Source organism: Bos indicus, chromosome 7, assembly GCF_029378745.1.
Source record: "Bos indicus isolate NIAB-ARS_2022 breed Sahiwal x Tharparkar chromosome 7, NIAB-ARS_B.indTharparkar_mat_pri_1.0, whole genome shotgun sequence".
In the NCBI taxonomy this organism is placed as follows: Eukaryota; Metazoa; Chordata; class Mammalia; order Artiodactyla; family Bovidae; genus Bos; species Bos indicus.
The window spans coordinates 108,779,244-108,800,829 of NC_091766.1; the positions used below are offsets into that span (position 1 = coordinate 108,779,244).

General features: G+C 44.3%; 1 protein-coding gene across 3 annotated transcripts in view; it reads left to right on the plus strand.

The window, feature by feature from the left end:
- The window catches only part of MAN2A1 (mannosidase alpha class 2A member 1), a 211,974-nt gene that overhangs the window by 186,455 nt on the left and 3,933 nt on the right, over positions 1 to 21,586 (plus strand). For all 3 annotated transcript variants that reach the window (XM_019965504.2, XM_070794116.1, XM_070794117.1), the window contains exons 20-21: positions 8,651 to 8,845; positions 20,917 to 21,027. In XM_019965504.2, coding sequence (XP_019821063.2) covers positions 8,651 to 8,845; positions 20,917 to 21,027 — 306 coding nt within the window. The remainder of the gene's footprint in view (positions 1 to 8,650; positions 8,846 to 20,916; positions 21,028 to 21,586) is intronic.

Sequence of the window (21,586 nt, forward strand, 5' to 3'; positions counted from 1 at the left end):
AGGCAGCACCAGTTCCCCCCAGAACCCCCGCAGACTGCAGGCCCCCACCTCAAGGGCCCCGGACGCGGCCCTCCTCCTGGCTCTGTTCTCTGCTGTCTGCGCCAACGTCAGACCTCTCTGCTCTGTGCAGCCAGTGGCCTCCCGTCCGCCTTGCAGATGGAGCAGCTCTAGGGCTCCCGGTCCTGGACCCCGGGCGTCTGCTCCCCGCCTCCCTCTCCCTGTGCTGGCCTCCTCTCCTCCTCGGCCGGTCCTCCGGTCCTCCGCTGTCCTGGAGCCGACCCGTCGCCCTCCCCGGGACCCTTCGTTAGTCATCCTCCCGGCCCTGCCCCTACAGTCTTTCTGCTGGCTTGTAAGCACCATTTGTTTTCTTCTGTTAAACACAAACCCACACGCAGCTGACGCTCAGCCTCTCATCCGCGTCTCCCTGCACCGGCCCCTCCGCGCTGAGGCCCGGCTGCCGGCTGCGTTGGGGCCCTCTCCCCTCGTGCGGCTGTGCTCCAGGCGGGCTTCGGCTCTTCGGCTCCGGGGCCGCTCGCCCCAGCGGGTGTGGTCGGTCGTCATCTTACCTCCTCGCGCAGCAGCATGTGACACTGACCGTTGTCAGGTCCTGAAACACTGCCAAGCCAAGGCTCCCGTGGGCCCTGCGTACCTGGTTTTCCTCCGGCCTCTGGGACGGTTCTTTCTGTCTCTCCGATAGCTCTGTATTCAGCTTTAAATATTAGAGCCCTCGAGGCTCAGCCCCGGGCCTTCCCCTTTCCTCACTTTGTGTGTTATTCCTCCGCATCAGCTGGAACTGACAGATACAAACCCTCAGCTTCAGTTTCACCTCTCGCCTTGAGACTCACCCATCTGGTTGCTTCCTGGCATTTCTTTGTGCGTTTCTAAGGGCATCTCAAGCCTGACACACTCAGAACCACGGTCCTGATCACCCCCTTCCAAGTGCCCCCTCTCTGATAACCAGCACTGCTTTCCATGCAGCCCAGACCGCTGAGGGTCGTCCCTGGTGGACGTTCTCCCACACCTGCTCTCTTTGCACAGCAGTCTTCACCTTCACTTAGGCTGTATCGCTGCCTAAATATTTCAAATCTACAAACTTGATTGCTTTGACAACTCTAATTTTAACTAGCATCTTGTGTTTTCTGGAGGTAGGCTATGCGCACCCACCCTGCCGTCTTCTTTCTGCTCTGCTCTGAACCCAGTGAGCAGCAGCTTTGTTTTTGAAGCCGAGTCTGTCCCACCGTGCCCTGCTTCCCGGCTCTACCTTCGCGTTGCTCCCGACCGTGGCTCGCGGAGCCCCGTGCTCGCGGCCCTGCCTGTCCAGCCTTCTCTACTGATGCGTGTTCTCCCTGTTCCCGCAGGCCTCAGCGCTTCCTGTGCGCCCGGCCTTCCCCGCACCTTTGCACACGCCTTTCAGTCTCTACCCAGCGATTCTTCGTAATCAGGTGTTCAGATCTGAGTCTCCTTCAGCAGCTTCTTTGGTTTGACCAGATTCGAACCGCCCTCAGAATCATGCACGTTTCCTGTGTGTGTGGTTGTGTGGTCATTGTCCTTCTCCTCCTGTGGGCTTAAGAGTCGCATCTCCGTCTGCTTCTAGGATGGTTCCTGGCACAGCAGACACCCAGTGTGTGTTGCATGCACGAGCACACAAGAGCTGCAGTGCCTGAGCTGGGAGAGCATGCTGCCCCGCTGTCCTTACCGCAGTCACTGCTCGCTGCCGGTCACCCTGTGAGCGCTCCGTCCCCCCTGGATTCCAGGGACGTGTCTGCTTCGTCTGCATGTGCCCCCGCCCGGCCTCCTGGCCTGCGGTCGGCATTTTATAAATAAAATACTGGTTGGTTTAGTGAAATGGCAGCAGCTAATTAAGGCAAACAATTCTCTCCGTATTTAGAATCTTTTAGGAAAAAGGTTTTAATATTCACTTTACATGTCAATATTTATACCAGTTCTTGGGACTCATGGTTTAAATCAATTAGTGACAAGATAGCTTAGTTTTAGGACTAAAACGGCATACGAAAATCATTGTCTGGGTGCTGGTGGCTACTATCTTTTGCTTCTCCTGAAATGTTTCTGGCTCTGATGATTTTTCTCTCCACAGATACTAATTTACAAAACTTCTGTTAACTATAGCAATAAGAATTTTTTTATGTCAGATCTATAAAGCTGTCACTTAGAAGTTAAATAATTTGTTTATTCTCATTCAAAACTCTTTGCATAGTGATTGATTTCAGTTTGATGCAAAGTTTTTATAATCCTGTCTTGGTTAAATTCGTCTTTTGCTCAACTATAGATTCTTGGGCTTAAGTCAATAGTTTCTTTTAAATAAAAAATGAACCAGAGAAGAGAAGATACATTTTAATTTCTAGTGAAATTAATTAAAATGACATTTGATTAAGAAATGTTACAAATCACGTAACTTAAATTTTCTAGAAAGTGTTTTTATTTTCAACCAGACTAATGACTAAAATGTCGATGGTAGAAATTGACATGGGGAGACATTCCCTGGAAAGGAAGGCTTTTTAGTGGGAAGCTTTGAACCTGCTGGATCCTCATGGTGATAATCCTGGATGACTAAATGGAAGCATTGTGTTCTCAAGGCCTTTGCAGAGGCAGTGAGAACAAGATTGGAATGACATATATCACTGGGAGAGGTGTACATGCCCAGCGGAGGACTGCCACTGTGTGAGGTCTTTGACAGTAATGACGCCCAAGGCTCAGCAGAAGAACAAAATAGAAATTATCTCATTAGCGTTGACTTTTTAGGATTTATTTCTTTGACCCCTACTTCCTACCCTTCCTGCTGGCAACTAGAATAATAGTAAAGGGGACAGTGAACTAGAAATCATTGCACTGGAGGGACTCATGTGTTACAGTTGGGTCATTTTGCTTCTGGATACCAGTTCTTTACATAAAAGGAGAGGAATTTTGGAGCTATCAGGTGACAATCACAAGTGCTGACTGGGCTCCAGGAAATGATAGCAAGAAGGAGATTGGTCAGGTTTAAGGGAGATGCTTACGTTAGGTGACCAGAGGGGCTGCTGAACATGAGGATGGCTGCCTGGCCCACATCAGAGCCACAGTGCAGCCCCAGATGGCCATTTCTACTCGAGGTTGGGGGCCCAGTGGGACTTCATTTCCCAGTGCTTGGGGTAAAAAAAAAAGTATCTGTTTGGATAAGTTTTCATTACTGTAGTCATTTTGATGATTTTAAATATGAAATCTCCTGGGTTGTTTTTTTTTTTTCTCTCGAGAGGACTGAGAAACAAACACTGTTTTAATGCCATGTGGAGCTGCCGGAACACGTCTAGTAGGACCAGTCACTCAGTTGTGTCCAGCTCTTTGCAGCCCCGTGGACTGCAGCACACCAGGCCTCCCTGTCCACCTCCCAGAGTCCACCCAAACCCCTGTCCGTCGAGTCGGTGATGCCATCCAGCCATCTCATCCTCTGTCGTCCCCTTCTCCTCCTGCCTTCGATCTTTCCCAGCATCAGGGTCTTTTCCAGTGAGTCCGTGCTTCGCATCAGGTGGCCAAACTGTTGTAGCTTCAGTTTAAGCATCAGTTCATCCATTGAGTATTCAGGACTGATTTCCTTTCAGATTGATTGGTTTGATCTCTTTGCAGTCCATGGAACTCTCAAGAGTCTTCTCCAACACCACAGTTTACAAGCATCAAATCTTTGGCGCTCAGCCTTCTTTATCGTCCAACTGTCACATTCATACATGACTACTGGAAAAACCATAGCTTTGACTAGATGGACGTTGTCAGGAAAGTAGTATCTCTGCTTTTTAATATGCTGTCTAGGTTTTAATATGCTAACCTAGACAAATAGATTTTCTTCCAAGGAGCAAGTGTCTTTTAATTTCATGGCTGCAGTCACCATCTGCAGTGATGTTGGAGCCCAAGAAAATAAACTCTGTCACTATTTCCATTGTTTCCCCATCTGTCTGTCATGAAGTGATGGGACTGGATGCCATGATCTTAGTCTTAAGCCAGCTTTTTCACTCTCCTCTTTCACCTTCATCAAGAGGCTCTTTAGATCTTCTTCACTTTCTGCCATAAGGGTAGTGTCATCTGCATATCTGAGGTTATTGATATTTCTCCCAGCAATCTTGACTCCAGCTTGTGCTTCATCCAGCCCAGTGTTTTGAATGATGTACTCTGCATATAAGTTAAATAAGCAAGGTGACAATATATAGCCTTGACATACTCCTTTTCCTATTTGGAACCAGTCTGTTGTTCCATGTGCAGTTCTAACTATTGCTTCCTGACCTGCATACAGATTTCTCAAGAGGTAGGTCAGGTGGTCTGGTATTCCCATCTCTTGAAGAATTTTCCACAGTTTATTGTGATCCACACAGTCAAAGGCTTTGGCATAGGCAATAAAGCAGAAGTAGATGTTTTCCTGGAACTCTCTTGCTTTTTCCATGATCCAGCAGATGTTGGCAATTTGATCTCTGGTTCTTCTGCCTTTTCTAAAACCAGCTTGAACATCAGGAACTTCACAATTCACATACTGTTGAAGCCGGACTTGGAGAATTTTGAGCATTACTTTACTAGTGTGTGAGATGAGTGCAATTGTGTGGTAGTTTGAGCATTCTTTGGCATTGCCTTTCTTTGGGATTGGAATGAAAACTGACCTTTTCCAGTCCTGTGGCCACTGCTGAGTTTTCCAAATTTGGTGGCATATTGAGTGCAGCACTTTCACAGCATCATCTTTTAGGATTTGAAATAGCTCAACTGAAATTCCATCACCTCCACTAGCTTTGTTTGTAGTGATGCTTCCTAAGGCCCACTTGACTTTGGACTCCAGGATGTCTGGCTCTAGGAGAGTGATCACACCATCGTGATTATCTGGGTCATGAAGATCTTTTTTGTCTAGTTCTTCTGTGTATTCTTGCCACCTCTTCTTAATATCTTCTGCTTCTTTTAGGTCCATACCATTTCTGTCCTTTATCGAGCCTATCTTTGCATGAAATGTTGCCTTGGTATTTCTAATTTTCTTGAAGAGATCTCTCATCTTTCCCATTGTATTGTTTTTCTCTATTTCTTTGATCACTGAGGAAGGCTTTCTTATCTCCTTGCTATTCTTTGCAACTCTGCGTTCAGATCTTTCCTTTTCTCCTTTGCTTTTCACTTGTCTTGTTTTCACAGCTATTTGTAAGGCCTCCTCAGACAACCATTTTGCCTTTGCATTTCTTTTTCTTGGGGATGGTCTTGATCACTGCCTCCTGTACAATGTCATGGACCTCCGTCCGTAGTTCTTCAGGCACTCTGTCTATCAGATCTGATCCCTTGAATCTGTCACTTCTGCTGTTTAATTGTAAGGGATTTTATATAGGTAATATCTGAATGGTCTAAAGTTTTCCCTATTTTCTTCAATTTAAGTCAGAATTTGGCAAGAAGGAGTTCATGATGTGAGCCACAGTCAGCTCCTGGTGTTGTTTTTGCTGATTGTATAGAGTTTCTCCATCTTCGACTGCAAAGAATATAACCAGTGTGATTTTGGTGTTGACCATCTGGTGATGTCTATGTGTAGAGTCATCTCTTGTGTTGTTGGGAGAGGGTGTTTTCTATGTCTAATAGGGTAACTTGGCCCATATATTGCTAGGCTTCAGGTCTACACTAAATCTTACCACTCTGTATATTTTCATTCTTTCTCTCTCCTTCTCCCTGTTTGTCTTTTTACCCCATTCTTTCTCCTACAGTAATTTTCTCTCATTCATTAATATTGCATTGGTTGTTAATATAATAGTTAATAAATTAATTATCAACATTTATCTGGTTCTCATTATGTCAGGTCATTCTGAAAAAACAAGGGTGACTAAAAAGAATGATCTCTTTCTTAATAATTTGGCAGGTTTTTATGTAGATGAAATGGAAAGCTTTGATGTTTAGGCAGTGGATAACTCAAGTGGGCTTAATGAGGGACACCAAGGAGCCTGGCAAGAAGTTCTGACTCATGAAATAAGGGCTTAAACCCAGTGGAGAAGATCTCAACTTAATGTGGTTTGCATCAGAATGTGCTAGAAATTCTCTTTAATCTCAGGTAGGCTGCGGAGAGAAAGCCAGACCTAGACAGTCTGAAACCTCCCAACCTACAAGAAACCAAATAATGTTTGTAGTAGTAGTGTACCATTTCTTGTAACACTGGTTTATAGGTTACACAAACATGTAAAAAATTCCTATACAAATATATTTTATAAATTTTGAGTCTATCATCAAGGTTATGGTTCAAAGATTACCTGTCTAGGAGGTTAATCAAAGTAGCGATAGCTTCACAGTTAAATATATTGTTGAGCCCTTATTGCTATAAAGCTGTTAAGAAGGTGTGTGAATCTGGTGCTGTACCCGAGTCTTTGTCTCACCCTGCCTGGCCCGCGTCCAGAGTGTTTGTGTTCTTGGAGCTCTTCTGGCACTGAGCCACAACTCTTACATAAACTTCTCTCCCTTCTTGCTTAGGAGAACATAAATAGCACAGGTCTTGAATGCCCAAAGTACTTACATTCACGACAGTGTATTATTTGGCAAGACTTTTCCTTAACGTGCTTCTGAGTCTGCATCTTTTTTTTTTTTTTTTTATCCTAAACTAGTTAAACGGTAAGGCTTATACTTTTAATTCCAGAGTGAGTGCTGTTTGCTCTGAAAGGTCGGGAGGGTGCTGCGGTGGCTGTTCCTGTATCATACAGGCCAGCAGAGCAGAGTGGGCCTGACTGCGACAGCACATGGGGGCTTTTAACTTGACTTTCCCAGGCCCCTCTCCTTAGAATTCCTATTCAGTAGATTTTGGTTCAGGTCCAAGGATCTAGGTTTCATAAAAGTTTCCCAAGCCACTCTGATGTCTGGTCAATCTGGTCAGGAGAACTGATTTGGGTTTGAAGGAGTACTAGATTTGCACATTATTACTTCTAAGGTACAGATAATCTATCAGTTAGTATCCAACCATCTCACTGAAGTGTCCAAGGATTCCTCCAAGAGCATAGAATAAAGCCAGAGAGCTTTTTCTGAACGTGTCTTGACCTAGAAGGGATTTAATGCCTCTGAATCTGATAAAGCAGGTGTTTTCCTTTCTGTAAGAAGCTTTTATCTTTTATTACTCAAAAGTGGTTTTGTCAGCAGTCCTGACCTAGATTATGAAGTCCTTTGATCTTTGAGTCCATTTAAAGCTTCTTATTGAAAATGTTCCCTCTCTTTTCATGTTACTCTACAAGCTGCGTTAAATTTCAATGTTGTTGAAGAATATTATTTTATATACTTTATTTAATCTTTCCTTAAAAAAGAATGTGGGATGGATAAATTTTTTAACTTAATATTTTTTACCTAATGTTTTTTGTCAGTGTCTTAATATTGCAGTGTCCTTCTGTTGCCTTAATTTTTTTTTCTCTATTCATAGTCTGAATTGTAATGACATCTACAGTTTGCTGCTGGCAAGATGTTCACCACTCTTTGCTAACACCCTCTGTTCAGTGCTAATCTGACATTCTGAATTTTAAGCTCTCTATCTTCTATAAATCTTGTCTTTTCACACAGATAAGTTGTCAAACCTTTTATTTGAGCCATCTATTAAAAAATATGCAAAATCAGAAGATATCAGTGAAATAGTCATTTCCAAACATACGATGCAAAATGGAAATATCCCCAAGTGTTGTTGGTGATCACAAGGCCTTTCTACGTAAATTACGTTTTTTCTTAGTGCTTTTCTGGGTCTGCTTTTACACCTTGGACATTTTTGGTTAAGATTCTACTTAGTCACTGATTTAATTAATTGTGTATGTCATCTACCATATGTGTATTCCCCAGTCCTGGTAGATTTACTTAATGTTTGAACGTGCTGAAATGCTTATCTGTAACCACACACCATAGCAAAGACTAAAGTATTTTAAAACTATGCTGAATAACTGTATACCATGTAAATGTGTGGTAACTATTCTGTAACAGATGTAGTAGCTCCAGCTTTTGGAATAAGGTAAAGCAAAACATCTGGCAATGATTTTACCAAATTTAAAGAAAATAGATGATACAGATATGCTACCTGTGTTATTTTAAAGCCTTATTTGTTTTGATTTTTTTAAAAAAATCTTATCATTGGGTAGAACATAACTATATATTTTATATATAGAATATGTATATAAAAATTTTCATATAAATTCTATATATAGAACTTATAGAACATTATTTTGGATTGGTACATAACTTCACAGTCTAGTCAAATGTATAAATGAAACCATGAGAATATGATAGATAAAACCTGAGGGAAAAGAGACAACATTTGATGATGTACAAGATATGTGAACATCCTAATCTGTCCACTTTAAGAGTTTTGTGGTAGGCTGAGAAAGAATCTTCATATAAACTAATTCCTTGTCCTCGAATGTTTGTGGAAATGTTCTCGAGACTTCTAGTTTTAAAGCAGTGCAGAGGAGAGGTTTCTACACATGGAAGTTAATGTTAAGTGGGCACTGTTTTCTTCTTTTGCTTAGAACTGAACTTGGTAATCTGCTGTGCATTGTCTAAACTTATTTATAAAATATGGTGAAACCAAAGTATTGATATATTTTTATATTTCTTTCCTGTCTGAACCCTGCCTGCTGATTCAATTAATACTATGAGAATTGCAGATATCTAACTGTTACACATTCTTGTTTTCTCTTGACAGGAAGAAGACCAGAAGGCAGTCAGTTACCCTTCCCTCCTTAGCCACATAACGTCTTCTTTCCTGAATCACCCTGTCTTCCCAATGACAGAAAAGGTCCCCGTGCCCACCCTTCAGCTGCTGGGTGAATTCTCTCCCTTGATGGCACCCTTGCCCTGTGACATTCACCTGGTTAATCTGAGGACAGTGCAGTCGAAGGTATATCCCCAAGTATATCTATGAAAACTGACTTTTTGTATTATACGTGGCATAAGGGGGTGGGAATAAGAAAACTGTGAGTTTTACTCTGCTTCAGGAAGTGATTAAGCGCACTTCACCTTTAGGCAGCATCATTATACCTTTCGTCTGACTGTTGCTGTATAGTTTAGAGAATGTCCTTAGACTTATTTTATTCTCATAAAAGTCCTGTGTGGTGAGCAGATCGGGAAGAATCAGCTTCTATTTACAGATAAAGAAGCTGAAGCTGGCCTGAGGTCACGTAACGAGTAGGTGGAAGAACAAGGAGAGCGAGGCCTGAAGATCGGCTCTGCTGCTGTTTGCCGTTTGTTTCTGCCTATTAGCCAGTGTTCTCAGGAGTTAGACAGAAAGCACAGTGTTTAATTATTTCTGTACCAGAGGCTTTGTACATTTGTATCTGTTCTCCTAAAAATATAAAAAATCCTAAAATACTCCTAAAACTTAGCATTGAGAAACCAGCTATGTAGGAGAGGTATAAAGATATGTTAGAGGAGGTAGCAAGGGAAGATTTTGTTAGGTATGGAATGTTAACTCAGATTGCTTGGGTTTACCTCTGTGCCTAATTTTAAAGTCAGATTGCATTTGTGGGGGAAAAAAAGATGAGAGGTTTGGCATTTTTATGTTTTGTAGAGCTGTTTTGATATTGTGGATTGACATACACTTAGCTGGAAATAGTAAGTGGTTATGGATTCTGTGACAAATATAAAAAAATTACCTGCATGTGAAAAGAAGAGAGTGTTCATGTTCAAAGACAGCATAAGAGGGAAAAAATGTTTAGCTTAAGAATAAAAAAACTGAAGCATATCAAATAAAGGAAGGATCAGTATATACAAATTTGGACACTTAGTGCTTTAAAACTGGATGTCCACAATAGGGAACTTACGTCTGAGTGTGTACGAGAATACATGTGACGAGTGATGACGAATACAAGTGGATGTTAGAGGCCTGTGCGTGTACCCCCGTGTCACGGGTGCACAGAAGATCGCACGAGTGAACTGCTATGTGCCAGTTACCACTACAAGCACTAAGGGGCGCAGCCCTGAACCAAGCAGACAAGAGCCCTGCCTTTCTGAAGCTTAGATTCTAGTACGAGGGGAAAACTGAGGATCAGAACTCAGAGAACACACGTTAGATGGTAATAAGCGTTGTTTTGAAGGGGGAAAAGGAGGGAAGAGCACCTTCAGGAGGTGGTTGGAATAGGACAGTTGGAGAAGGCATTGCAGAAAAGGTGATATGGGAGTGAAAATCTGAAGGAAGTCAGGGAATAGGAGACTTCGCAGATTTCTGGGGGTTGAGGCATCGGGAAGAGTTACAAGCACACGGAAGGCCTGAAGGCAGGAGGTGCCGGTCAGAAAGGAGGAGCCGGAGCCGTGAGATTCCTTGCTGTGTCCCCGCTCTGAGAGCAGAATCTGCACCCAGTAGGCACTGTGTAAACCTTTGTTGAACGAGTGCATCTTGAGAGCACTCTCTAGGATTTTGCTGTGGTCTTTGCGGGTCTACTCTGACTCTGGGAAAGAACACACTCGAGACGGGCAGCCTCGCTGAGGTGACCTGTCATTGACTCCTGGGCTCGAGAGAAAGATAGGAGAGAGTGGAGACGCCAGCCTCTGAGCCCCCGGCTGCGCCCTCTGGGCGGGGATGGTGGAGGCACTAGCAAGCGGAAGGCGCCCAGGGCTCTCGGGTCCATGGTGGCCGCTGTTCCTCAGCCTCCCTTCTCGGGGAATCTCTCCTGTGACGGCGTTCTGGGAGCAGCCCAGCTGATTCTGGGAGGCTTGTCCCTCTGCAGGTGGAGGTGGGGTGTAGAGTGCAGGGTTTTTCCTCCAGGTGTCGCTTGTTTTCCAGATTACCTCTTTGTCGTGGTGACCTGTTTCTTTCATTCTTCCTGCTGTTGGCTGTCTTCCTGGGATATAGAGCTAATCAGTTTTGTGGTTAAAAATTCCATTGCCAGGACTTGGCCCGTGGTCCAGTGGTTCAGGCTCTGCACTCCCAGTGCGGGGGGCCCGGCTTCAGGCCCTAGTCAGAGCACTGTATCCTGCATGCTGCACCTAAGAGCCTGCACGTGGCAACCAAGACCCCCCAGGCCACAGCCAGCACCGTGCAGCCAAAATAAACCCCACTGCCCACCAGGTTCGGCTTCCCTGGTGGCTCAGACAGGAAAGAAGCTGCCTACAATGTGGGAGACCTGGGTTCGATCCCTGGGTTGGGAAAATCCCCTGGAGAAGGGAATGGCTGCCTACTCCAGTATTTTGGCCTGGAGAATCCCATGAACAGAAGAGCCTGGAGGACCACAGCCCATGGGGTCGCAAAGAGTCAGACACAACTGAGCAACTGATACTTCACTTTCCCCAGCTGGTTCATAGCCGTGGACCCTGCAGGCTGGCCCCTACTGGCTGTGGTCACGTGACGTCCCGTTGCCCCTCTCACCTCTGGGCAGACAGACCGCCTGCACCCCCGCTGCATGCCCACTGCGTGCCCACAGACTGCGCTGCCGTGTATGAAATGGGCCTGATGGCAGATACGTCTGCTTCAGGTCTGGTATGAGAAACGGGTGAGATAATGCTGTGAGAGCTTTTGGAAACAGAAGCTCTTTGTAGACATACATTGTTGTCCTGAGGATACTTAGAGTACATGCCAACACAGGTGCAGACCAGGGTTTTAGCAGAGGAAACACAGCGATTTAACAGTCTGACCAGGAAGAATACAGACTGAAATGCCATAGGCGTAAGTTAATGCCTAACCACGTGGTCAGAACGAAATATTTGAGGCTGTTTTGCATTAGATATCAGTTGGTTCCAATTTCTCTGTTAGTCTTTGACTCTTAGCACATATTTCTAACAGTTTAAAAACTTGCCAGGAATCTGAAGGGATTCTTTAAAGAATTGCTCTCCATCCCCTAATCTCTGATAATGGGGAAGTAATCATTAAAGGACGCTGATGTGCGTATTCATTCAAAGAAAACTTAGTACTTAAAAGGTACCCAGAGTAATTCCATGGTTATACTAGAAGAAAGACAAAAGTAACTCAGTCCAGAAGGCAGAGCTAGACATTTTGGATTGTGTTCTTGTTTTTGGTGTGTTGGCATCTCCCAGCATGCAATAGTGCGCTCTTTGTTTAGAGACTGCAGTGCGTTTTTCCCACTGAAGTAATGTCAAGAGAGATTGGCCTCCAGGCAAGACTGGAGATCTGCCTTGGCCCATCACCTCACAGTATTGCCACGAGGAAAGTGTCTGCAGACTTCAGTAACATAACGGGTGCGTCGCCCTTGCTGCCTGACCCCTCCTTCCGTAGCATGATGGGGGGCCCTCTGCCGGCCTGCGCTCCAGGCCGCTGTCTGCAGGCAGGCTCCCCTTCCAGCCCTGGGCTCCCTGCTCCAGGTCGCTGTCTGCAGGCTCCCTGCTCCAGCCCTGGGCTCCCACTCCTAGTGGAGGAAGGCTCTGTGTGCTCAAAGCTCAGAGAGCACATGGAGCCTGGGGGGTCTGCTAACCCCCTGAGGTTAGCAGCTTTTCTAGCTAAAGTCCTCAAACTCACTGTGTCCAGGTGATACCAGAGAGATTATAGAAAAGACTTCCACAGATGTCTTCATCTCTGAGATTCTGATTCTGTAGATTTGGGGTGGAGAGCTTAGGAATTAGTAACTTTTAAAAACTCTCCTAGTGATTCTAGAAATTGCTGTTATCTGCATTTACTGAATTGGGAAAGTAAGAGTTAGAATAAATAGTTAAAATTAAATTACCTACCTGTGAATGGCAGAATCAGGAGCCACAACCAGCCCTTCTGAACCTGGGTGCTGACTGTGATTTCAGAGAGTCACATTAAGATTTTAAGATTTACTAAATCTGTCCTCAAAGTCCAGCTTTCCAGAAAAACAAACAAAACAGCAACAAAAAAAGTCCAGTTTTCAAAAATTATTCTATATTGATAGATGAGCTTGTTTTTACATAGACATAGTTTGCTTTTTTAGTTTATAGTTTTTTTTTTTTTTTAACTAACTATGTCATAAATTTGTAGTCAGATAAAGAGGAGAACAAACATGTCGTAAAACCCTGCCTCACAGCTGTATGGCCCAGTGTGCTCCAGCCACTGTTAAGGAATTTAAATGTTAGCCTTCTCATCCTGTGTATCTGGTGTCCAACTCTCTTCTCTTCATCACTCCCTTTTCTTGCACTATCAACAGCCTGAGTTATAAACAGAAACTTCTGTGAAGGTTTCAAAACTGGGGAATAGGAGTACCACTCAAGTGCACTAACTGGGAAAACCACACCCTCAGGAGAGGGAAGTGATTTAGGGAAAGAGAGCCTTGGGAGAGGGCATGCTGGGAGAATCTCAAGGGAGGATGAGCCATGGATCAAGCTAGAATGGAAAGTTCCGTCTAGAATGCTGATTTTCCAGGGATGAGGAGGAACTTGATTAAGCTGTTTAGCTAAGCGTCGTGGAGCCATACTGCCTTGATGCTTTGAGCAGTGATACCTACATCCGCTCTTCTTGCAGATTGTTTTCCCTGCTTTTATATTCAAATATATATTTTTTTCATTTATCCATAGTTGTGAAGTGAAAAGTGTTAGTCACTCAGTTGTGTCCGACTCTTTGTGGCCTAGTGGACTGTAGGCCCCAGGCTCCCCTGTCCATGGAATTCTCCAGATGAGGATCCTGGTATGGGTGGCCATTTCACTATCCGAGCCCCCAGGGAAGCCCTCATCCCTAGACATCTGTCTGTATATCTCTCCTCTCTATCTGTATGTGTTAAATGTAACTCTTTATTATGTATGGGATTTATTTTGGTTTGGGCTTAACTGTTTCTTATAGAGAGTTAACCAGTCATTTCAATGTCCACACCACTTACTGAATAAAGTCTTCTCTCTCAACTTGTTTTCACCACCCCCTCCTTTTCTTGTAAGAGGGAGTTTAAGGTTTATACTTTATTTTGCCTTTCTTAAAAGAATTGATTGGTGCTTTATTGATCTCCCTAGTTTCTGGAAAGGTGAAAATTGTTGGGAAAAAATGTTCTTTGTTGTACTTATCTGAGGACACCCATCCACCTTCCCCTTTCTTTCTGTCATGCTACCTTGTTGGTTAAAACAGGATAACTGTTATTGACATCTTAACAAGTGCCCTGGAAAATGCATTTCTACTGCTTATTTCCTGCCTCAGGACTTGTAACACAGTGTGAGATTTTCTAGCCTTGCCACCTGCCAGAATGCACTGAAATATGAGAGGCATTTAGCATCGCCAAAGAATCTGAGCAGCTTGGAGCCGTGGCGTCGTCTGTGCGTGCCTGGCGCGTCCCTGAGGAGGGCGGGGTCAGTACCTCCGTGGAGAGTCCCGCCACAGTCGGGCCCATCTCTTCCTCAGGAGGCAGTGTGTCCACAGGCACCGTGCACAGTTCGCAGCAGTTACGGCTTGTGAACCCCACAGGAGCGGCTCCGCTCTCATATTTGCACAGTTCCCATCCACCGTGGGGAAGGAGCATCTGCCTGTTCCTTTGCTTAGAAGAGACTGTCATATGTGGTGTGATTTTCAGGGTGGCCTTAAATCTTAAAATGGGATGAGTGGATGGCTGGGCAGGTAGTAAATGGGTAGAAATGATAACTTCTAAACCTTTCTTTCTGAATGTGTTAGTAAATCATTATTTTAGCTCTGTTGGAACCATTGATTAAATACTCCCATTTTCCAGCCTGAGATCAGAAGCTGGAAAGTCTCCTTAAGTGATCTCAAGTGATAACCTTTTGTTTTATCAAGTCAAAAGCGATCCTCCTCCTTCCCCTGAAGCCGGTGTCGGTCTGCACCAATCCGCAGCAGAGCAGAGGCAGAGAATGCAGCTGCGCCAGTGCAGGCTTGGGGGCCGGGCCCGCTGGGCCAAGGGCACTGCCTCTGCTCGCTGCCCAGCTGTCTCAGAGCAGGCCCTGCGTCCTCCGACACCAGTGTCCTCGCCGGTGGCCAGGCGGTGGTGAGAGTGTCACCCGAGAGAGGCCCTGTCAGGCCCCAGTGAATTGATAGTTGTCAAGCATGTAGAATAGCAGCCGGCACGTAGTAAGCACAAAGTTTTAATAAGGTTCTCAACTGTGATCATTCAGTCATCAGCAGCTTCACCGTTACTAATACTGAAATAAAAATATTGGCACTTTCTTTTTAATTGGAGAAAGCTGAAGTTTATTGCCACAGTAAATTTTGATGTATCTTTGATGTGTATTCCTTATATAGTTTATTGCTGATTGCTTAGATTGCTCCAATACGACGCACCTAAAGCCGCCTCCGTCCCAAGCGTTGCACCGAGTGCTTTCTGTGAGCCTGGTTTAGCTCTCACGGCAGCACGAGGAGAGGAGGCGGCACCTGTGCCCCTTATGTAGAAGAGGAAACGGGCGGGCCTGGGGCTGCTGGGAAGCCTTCGGGGCCACACAGCCAGGGAGCGGTGATGCTCGGAGGCTGACTCCAGACCCCTGCTCGCTGCCTGGGACTGTGCAGACAGCGCTGGGCAATACCCGGCTTGCTTTCTTCTTGTCTGCTCAGTAATAGTGGAATACTCAGAAGGCTGCATCAACCGTTGGTGAGGGTTCCTGCTGGAGCCAACCCATGCCTCCAGGCTAGCCTTCTCTGAACCTGACGACCTCACTTGTAGTCAGATCTTCTTGCCCAGCCTTCTCCTGTCGCTGGAGAAGTTTTATGAGCCCTGCTTAGTCTAGAAACTCAGTGTTGGTTTTTCCTCTGAGATAAGTTCTACAGTGGATTTTCCTGGCACAGCCTGGGAACATCCACACCGTGATTCAGCCCCAACGGTGATCTGTTCTACAAGGACAGTTTGACACTCATCCAGTACAGCGATGATGCAGTTTCAAATTTATAAGTTTTCTTACCCATGCCCCCCCGCCCTTTTTGAGGTCTGGATTTTATTAATGTGTTAATGAATATAAAAAGTCTTTCAAAAGTTGTTTGCTCTCCTAGAGCGTATGCTGTGACTACTTGAGGGTAACTGGTTTTCCTGCATACGTATTCAAGTTAAAATCACAGTTTCCCTACTTTAAAAAAACAGTTTTCTTGGAAATAAAATGTCTAGACAGACTTTGAAACTGAAAAACTGCTCCTTTGCCTCAGGTATTTTTGCTTGAAAACTGATCCTTTCATGATTATTTGATTTTTAAAAACTTACACAAGATGAATGCCATTTTATTAGTCTTTTAGTCCTTGTGAAAATGATGCAATTTTAGTTTTTAGAGAAAGTAAAACTTTTTTCCCGCAAGTGAAAATTAATTTTTATGACTTTAATCTCCACTTTTGTACTGTTTGTTTAAATCTCTTATCTAAAATTAAGTCTCAGTGGCAGAATCCTGAAAGTGTTTCCCTTCCCACTTTTTTTTTGGTCATCTTCAGTCTGCTAAAGACCTTACACAGTCATTATTCCAAGGACAAATGTTCTACAGGAATTTTCACAATGCCTGCTTATCAGTGTTTTTTTTAATGATGGTCTAGATCTCATGGACGGAGGAGCCTGGTGGGCTGCAGTCCATGGGGTCGCTAAGAGTCGGACACGACTGAGCGACTTCACTTTCACTTTTCACTTTCATGCATTGGAGAAGGAAATGGCAACCCACTCCAGTGTTCTTGCCTGGAGAATCCCAGGGATGGGGGAGCCTGGTGGGCTGCCGTCTATGGGTTTGCACAGAGTCGGACACAACTGAAGCGACTTAGCAGCAGCAGCAGTGAGTTAAAATGGCCAGATGCCAAGGATAGTAGTGATAAGTGCTTTTGGAATTTAATTAAGAGGCCGTCTAATTCGTGAATTTGAATCAGAACTCTTAGGACTTTGATGTATAGTTGTGGACATATAGTTTAGGACTATCCTGACTCCATAGTTACAAAGCTATGATGCCAATAAAATAAATTTGTGAATAAGAAGTTAAAAGAGAATATTGTTTAACTTGTAACTGTTATGAAAATAACCAGTTTATTTGATGGATGATGTTGATATAAATAATAATATATTAAGGTCTTTCTCTGCTCCAGACCCTGGGCTAAGTCCTTATTATGCTACCTCTTTTTATCTCTTTTTTTATGGTAAAGGAAAAACAGTTTTGCTGACATCAGCAGCTGGTAAATTGCAGAAGTAGGCTACAGATCTTAGGCTGTCTGACTCCCAGCCCAGACGGTGGCCCTCTCATGTCTATAGTCTCTGCACTGGCACAACCTGCCCTACGAGCTGGGCTGCCTTACACAGTGTTCTCAGTGGGTTAGCTCACAGCATGACTCTGTGAGGAGAGCAGACATGTGTTAGCTCCACTTTACAGACGAGGAGACTGGTGCTCAGGAAGAATAAAAGAGTATTCCAGGGTTTCAAAATTGGCATAACTGTTATCCTTCTATACGTACTAAATACAAGATTTTTTTTAATGTGCTATTTTCATGCTATTTAGGGGCTATGAAATTGTTTGAAATTTCATTAGGAATCTTTATCATATTACTTCAACTTGCTATGTGTATTATATGGTCCTGTAATGACTCACAATCCCTAAATGATGTTTTTCTCTTCTTCAAAAAAATTTTTTAGCAGTACCACTGTAAAATACCAGTGTAAAATGTCATAAAACAGGTTATTCCAGCCAAGAGTCTGAGGTGAGGACAGATTTAAATTGTTCAGTCACATTAAAATCAAATCAGTGTTGGGAATGCTGGCAGCTATTCAGAAAAGATGTCTCTGTAGCACATTAAAAAAATTTTATGCCCTAGTAAGGTTGACCACCTCTTCTTAATATCTTCTGCTTCTGTTAGGTCAATACCATTTCTGTCCTTTATCAAGCCCATCTTTGCATGAAATGTTCCCTCGGTATCTCTAATTTTCTTGAAGAGATCTCTAGTCTTTCCCATTCTGTTGTTTTGCTCTATTTATTTGCATTGATCTCTGAGAAAGGCTTTCTTATCTCTCCTTGCTTTTCTTTGGAACTCTGCATTCAGATGCTTATATCTTTCCTTTTCTCCTTTGCTTTTCACTTCTCTTCTTTTCACAGCTATTTGTAAGGCCTTCTCAGAGAGCCATTTTGCTTTTTTGCATTTCTTTTCCACGGGGATGGTCTTGATCCCTGTCTCCTGTACAATGTCACAAACCTCCATCCATAGTTCATCAGGCACTCTTATCTATCAGATCTAGTCCCTTAAATCTATTTCTCACTTCCACTGTATAACCATAAGGGATTTGATTTAGGTCATACCTGAATGGTGTAGTGGTTTTCCCTACTTTCTTCAATTTAAGGCTGAATTTGGCAATAAGGAGTTCATGATCTCAGCCATAGTCAGCTCCTGGTCTTGTTCTTGTTGACTGTAGAGGTGGCAGGAATACATAAAAGAACTGTACAAAAAAGATCTTCACGACCAAGATAATCATGATGGCGTGATCACACCTAGAGCCAGACATCCTGGAATGTGAAGTCAAGTGGGCCTTAGAAAGCATCACTACGAACAAAGCTAGTGGAGGTGATGGAATTCCAGTTGAGCTATTCCAAATCCTGAAAGATGATGCTGTGAAAGTGCTGCACTCAATATGCCACCAAATTTGGAAAACTCAGCAGTGGCCACAGGACTGGAAAAGGTCAGTTTTCATTCCAATCCCAAAGAAAGGCAATGCCAAAGAATGCTCAAACTACCGCACAATTGCACTCATCTCACGTGCTAGTAAAGTAATACTCAAAATTCTCCAAGCCAGGCTTCAGCAGTATGTGAACCATGAAAAGGCAGAGGAACCAGAGATCAAATTGCCAACATCCGCTGGATCATGGAAAAAGCAAGAGAGTTCCAGGAAAACATCTATTTCTGCTCTATTGACTATGCCAAAGCCTTTGACTGTGTGGATCACAATAAACTGGAAAATTCTGAAAGAGATGTGAATAGCAGACCACCTGACCTGCCTCTTGAGAAACCTATATGCAGGTCAGGAAGCAACAGTTAGAAGTGGACATGGAACAACAGACTGGTTCCAAATAGGAAAAGGAGTACGTCAAGGCTGTATATTGTCACCCTGCTTATTTAACTTCTATGCAGAGTACATCATAAGAAACGCTGGGCTGGAAGAAGCAGAAGCTGGAATCAAGATTGCTGGGAAAAATATCAATAACCTCAGATATGCAGATGACACCACCCTTATGGCAGAAAGTGAAGAGAAACTAAAAAGCCTCTTGATGAAAGTGAAAGTGGAGAGTGAAAAAGTTGGTTTAAAGCTCAACATTCAGAAAACTAAGATCATGGCATCTGGTCCCATCACTTCATGGGAAATAGATGGGGAAACAGTGGAAACAGTGTCAAACCTTATTTTTGGGGGCTCCAAAATCACTGCAGATGGTGACTGCAGCCATGAAATTAAAAGGCGCTTACTCCTTGGAAGAAAAGTTATGACCAACCTAGATAGCATATTGAAAAGTAGAGACAGTACTTTGCCAACAAAGGTCCGTCTAGTCAAGGCTATGGTTTTTCCCATGGTCATGTATGGATGTGAGAGTTGGACTGTGAAGAAGGCTGAGTGCCGAAGAATTTATGCTTTTGAACTGTGGTGTTGGAGAAGACTCTTGAGAGTCCCTTGGTGTGCAAGGAGATCCAACCAGTCCATTCTGATGAAGATCAGCTCTGGGATTTCTTTGGAAATTATGATGCTAAAGCTGAAACTCCAGTACTTTGGCCACCTCATGCGAAGAGTTGACTCTTTGGAAAAGAGTCTGATGCTGGGAGGGATTGAGGGCAGGAGGAGAAGGAAACGACAGAGGATGAGATGGCTGGATGGCATCATGGACTCGATGGATGTAAGTCTGAGTGAACTCCAGGATTTGGTGATGGATAGGGAGGCCTGGCGTGCTGCGATTCATGGGGTCGCAAACAGTCGGACACGACTGAGCTACTGAACTGACTGAAGGTTGACCAAGGTTTCCCTGGTGGCTCAGACAGTAAAGAATCCACCTAGAATGCGGGAGACCTAGGTTCAGTCCCTCGTTTGGGAAGATCCCCTGGAGAAGGGAATGGCTACCCACTCCAGTATTCTGGCCTGCAAACTTCCACAGACCGTATATAGTCCATGGGATCGCAGAGAGTCAGACACAGCTGAGCCACTTTCACTTTCAAGGTTGATCAAGAACCTCGGCATATTCGTATCTGTGGTCACATTAAAAAAAAGGACGAATACATGTGTCTATACAGTAAGTGTGCATTGCTTAACTTTTCCAAAGATTTTATTAATCCATTTTATTTATCATAAACATTTCCCGGTTTAGAAAATGTAAAATTGATTAAATGGTTATAATTTTAAATGTTCAAGGACTTAAAGCATTCAAGGCATTGTTACTTGAATTGGGTGCAGTTACTTGAATTGGGAGCAGGAAATTTTACTGCAAGAAAGTGTATACTGATCGCTGTAGCTGACTTGTGATTTTTAGTGTTTTCCTTTTTGCCTGAGCAAGAAGAATAGTTTCTGTAATGTGAATGTAAATGATACATCAAGCTAATAAATGTGGCTGGCTTAGCAAGTGATAAGCATAACTAATTCAACTTAAATTTCTCTTATATAAAAATCATGAACCAATACATTAAAGATTTAAAATGTTAATGCAGTTAACAAAAATTAGTATTCAGTGAAGAAGCATATTTCAGTTTTAAGATGGATGATACATCATTCAGTGGCCAGATAAGGACCAAATTCAGGTATCCTTTATTGAGTTGATGGATTTATTAAAAGTAAGTTAAAATGAAACGCTTTATTTGAAGAAACTTTGACAAACCAGTATGTAACATGTGGACAAGATAGCCCGTGTCCTTAGGAACCGTGGAGGAAACCAAGGCCTGAGTGACTTGCCAAGGATTCTCAGAATGTCAGCTGAGCGCCTGGGGAGGGCAGTGTCGCCGGGGAGTAGGCAGGCTGCGCAAGGAGCCTGAATGGGAGTGGGCAGGCCTGAAGTCACTTTAAGATACAAGAGCATTCGTGGTTGGGGACAGGGACGTCGAGGGTGTGCAGTGGGGTCAGAATTCGCTCTCAGCGTCCCCATGGCATCTTGCTGTCTGCTCGTTTACAGGTGGATGGCAAGCATTCCAACGAGGCCGCCTTGATCCTCCACAGGAAGGGGTTTGACTGCCGCTTCTCTAGCAGAGACACCGGGCTGCTGTGTTCCACAACCCAGGGAAAGGTGAGCCGAAGGCCTGTTCTTCCTGTTGGTCTAGTGTGATTTGAGATGCTTGCTTTGTGCAGATGATCCTGACAAGGAGATGTCCGTTGCCTTTCTGTGGACGCCATCACCTCACCTTCAGGTTTGCTCCAGTTTTCCCTCTTGTGGAGCCCCTGTCCAGTGTTCAGTCTCTTGTCCTTGTTGACATCATGCTGCCCCGGCAGACGGGTGCTGCTTGGAGACAGGGCCTCCTCGAGTCTCAGGCTTTCCGTTTCCAGCCCACAAAGCGGCTGCTTCCCAAGCCCTCTATTCCCACCTCTCTCAGACAGCTCAGGTATGATCCAGTTCAGCGAAGGCAACCCCATGTTCTGCGGGGGCCAAGTAACTGCAGCGGGGGCTTCCGTGGTGGCTCAGTCAGTAAAGAATCCGCCTGCAGTGCAGGAGACCCGGCTTTGATCCCTGGGTGGGGAAGACCCCCTGGAGGAGGGCATGGCAGCCCACTCCAGAATGCTTGCCTGGAAAATACCACGGACAGAGGAGCCTGACAGGCTATAGTCTGTGGAGTCACAAAGAGTCAGAC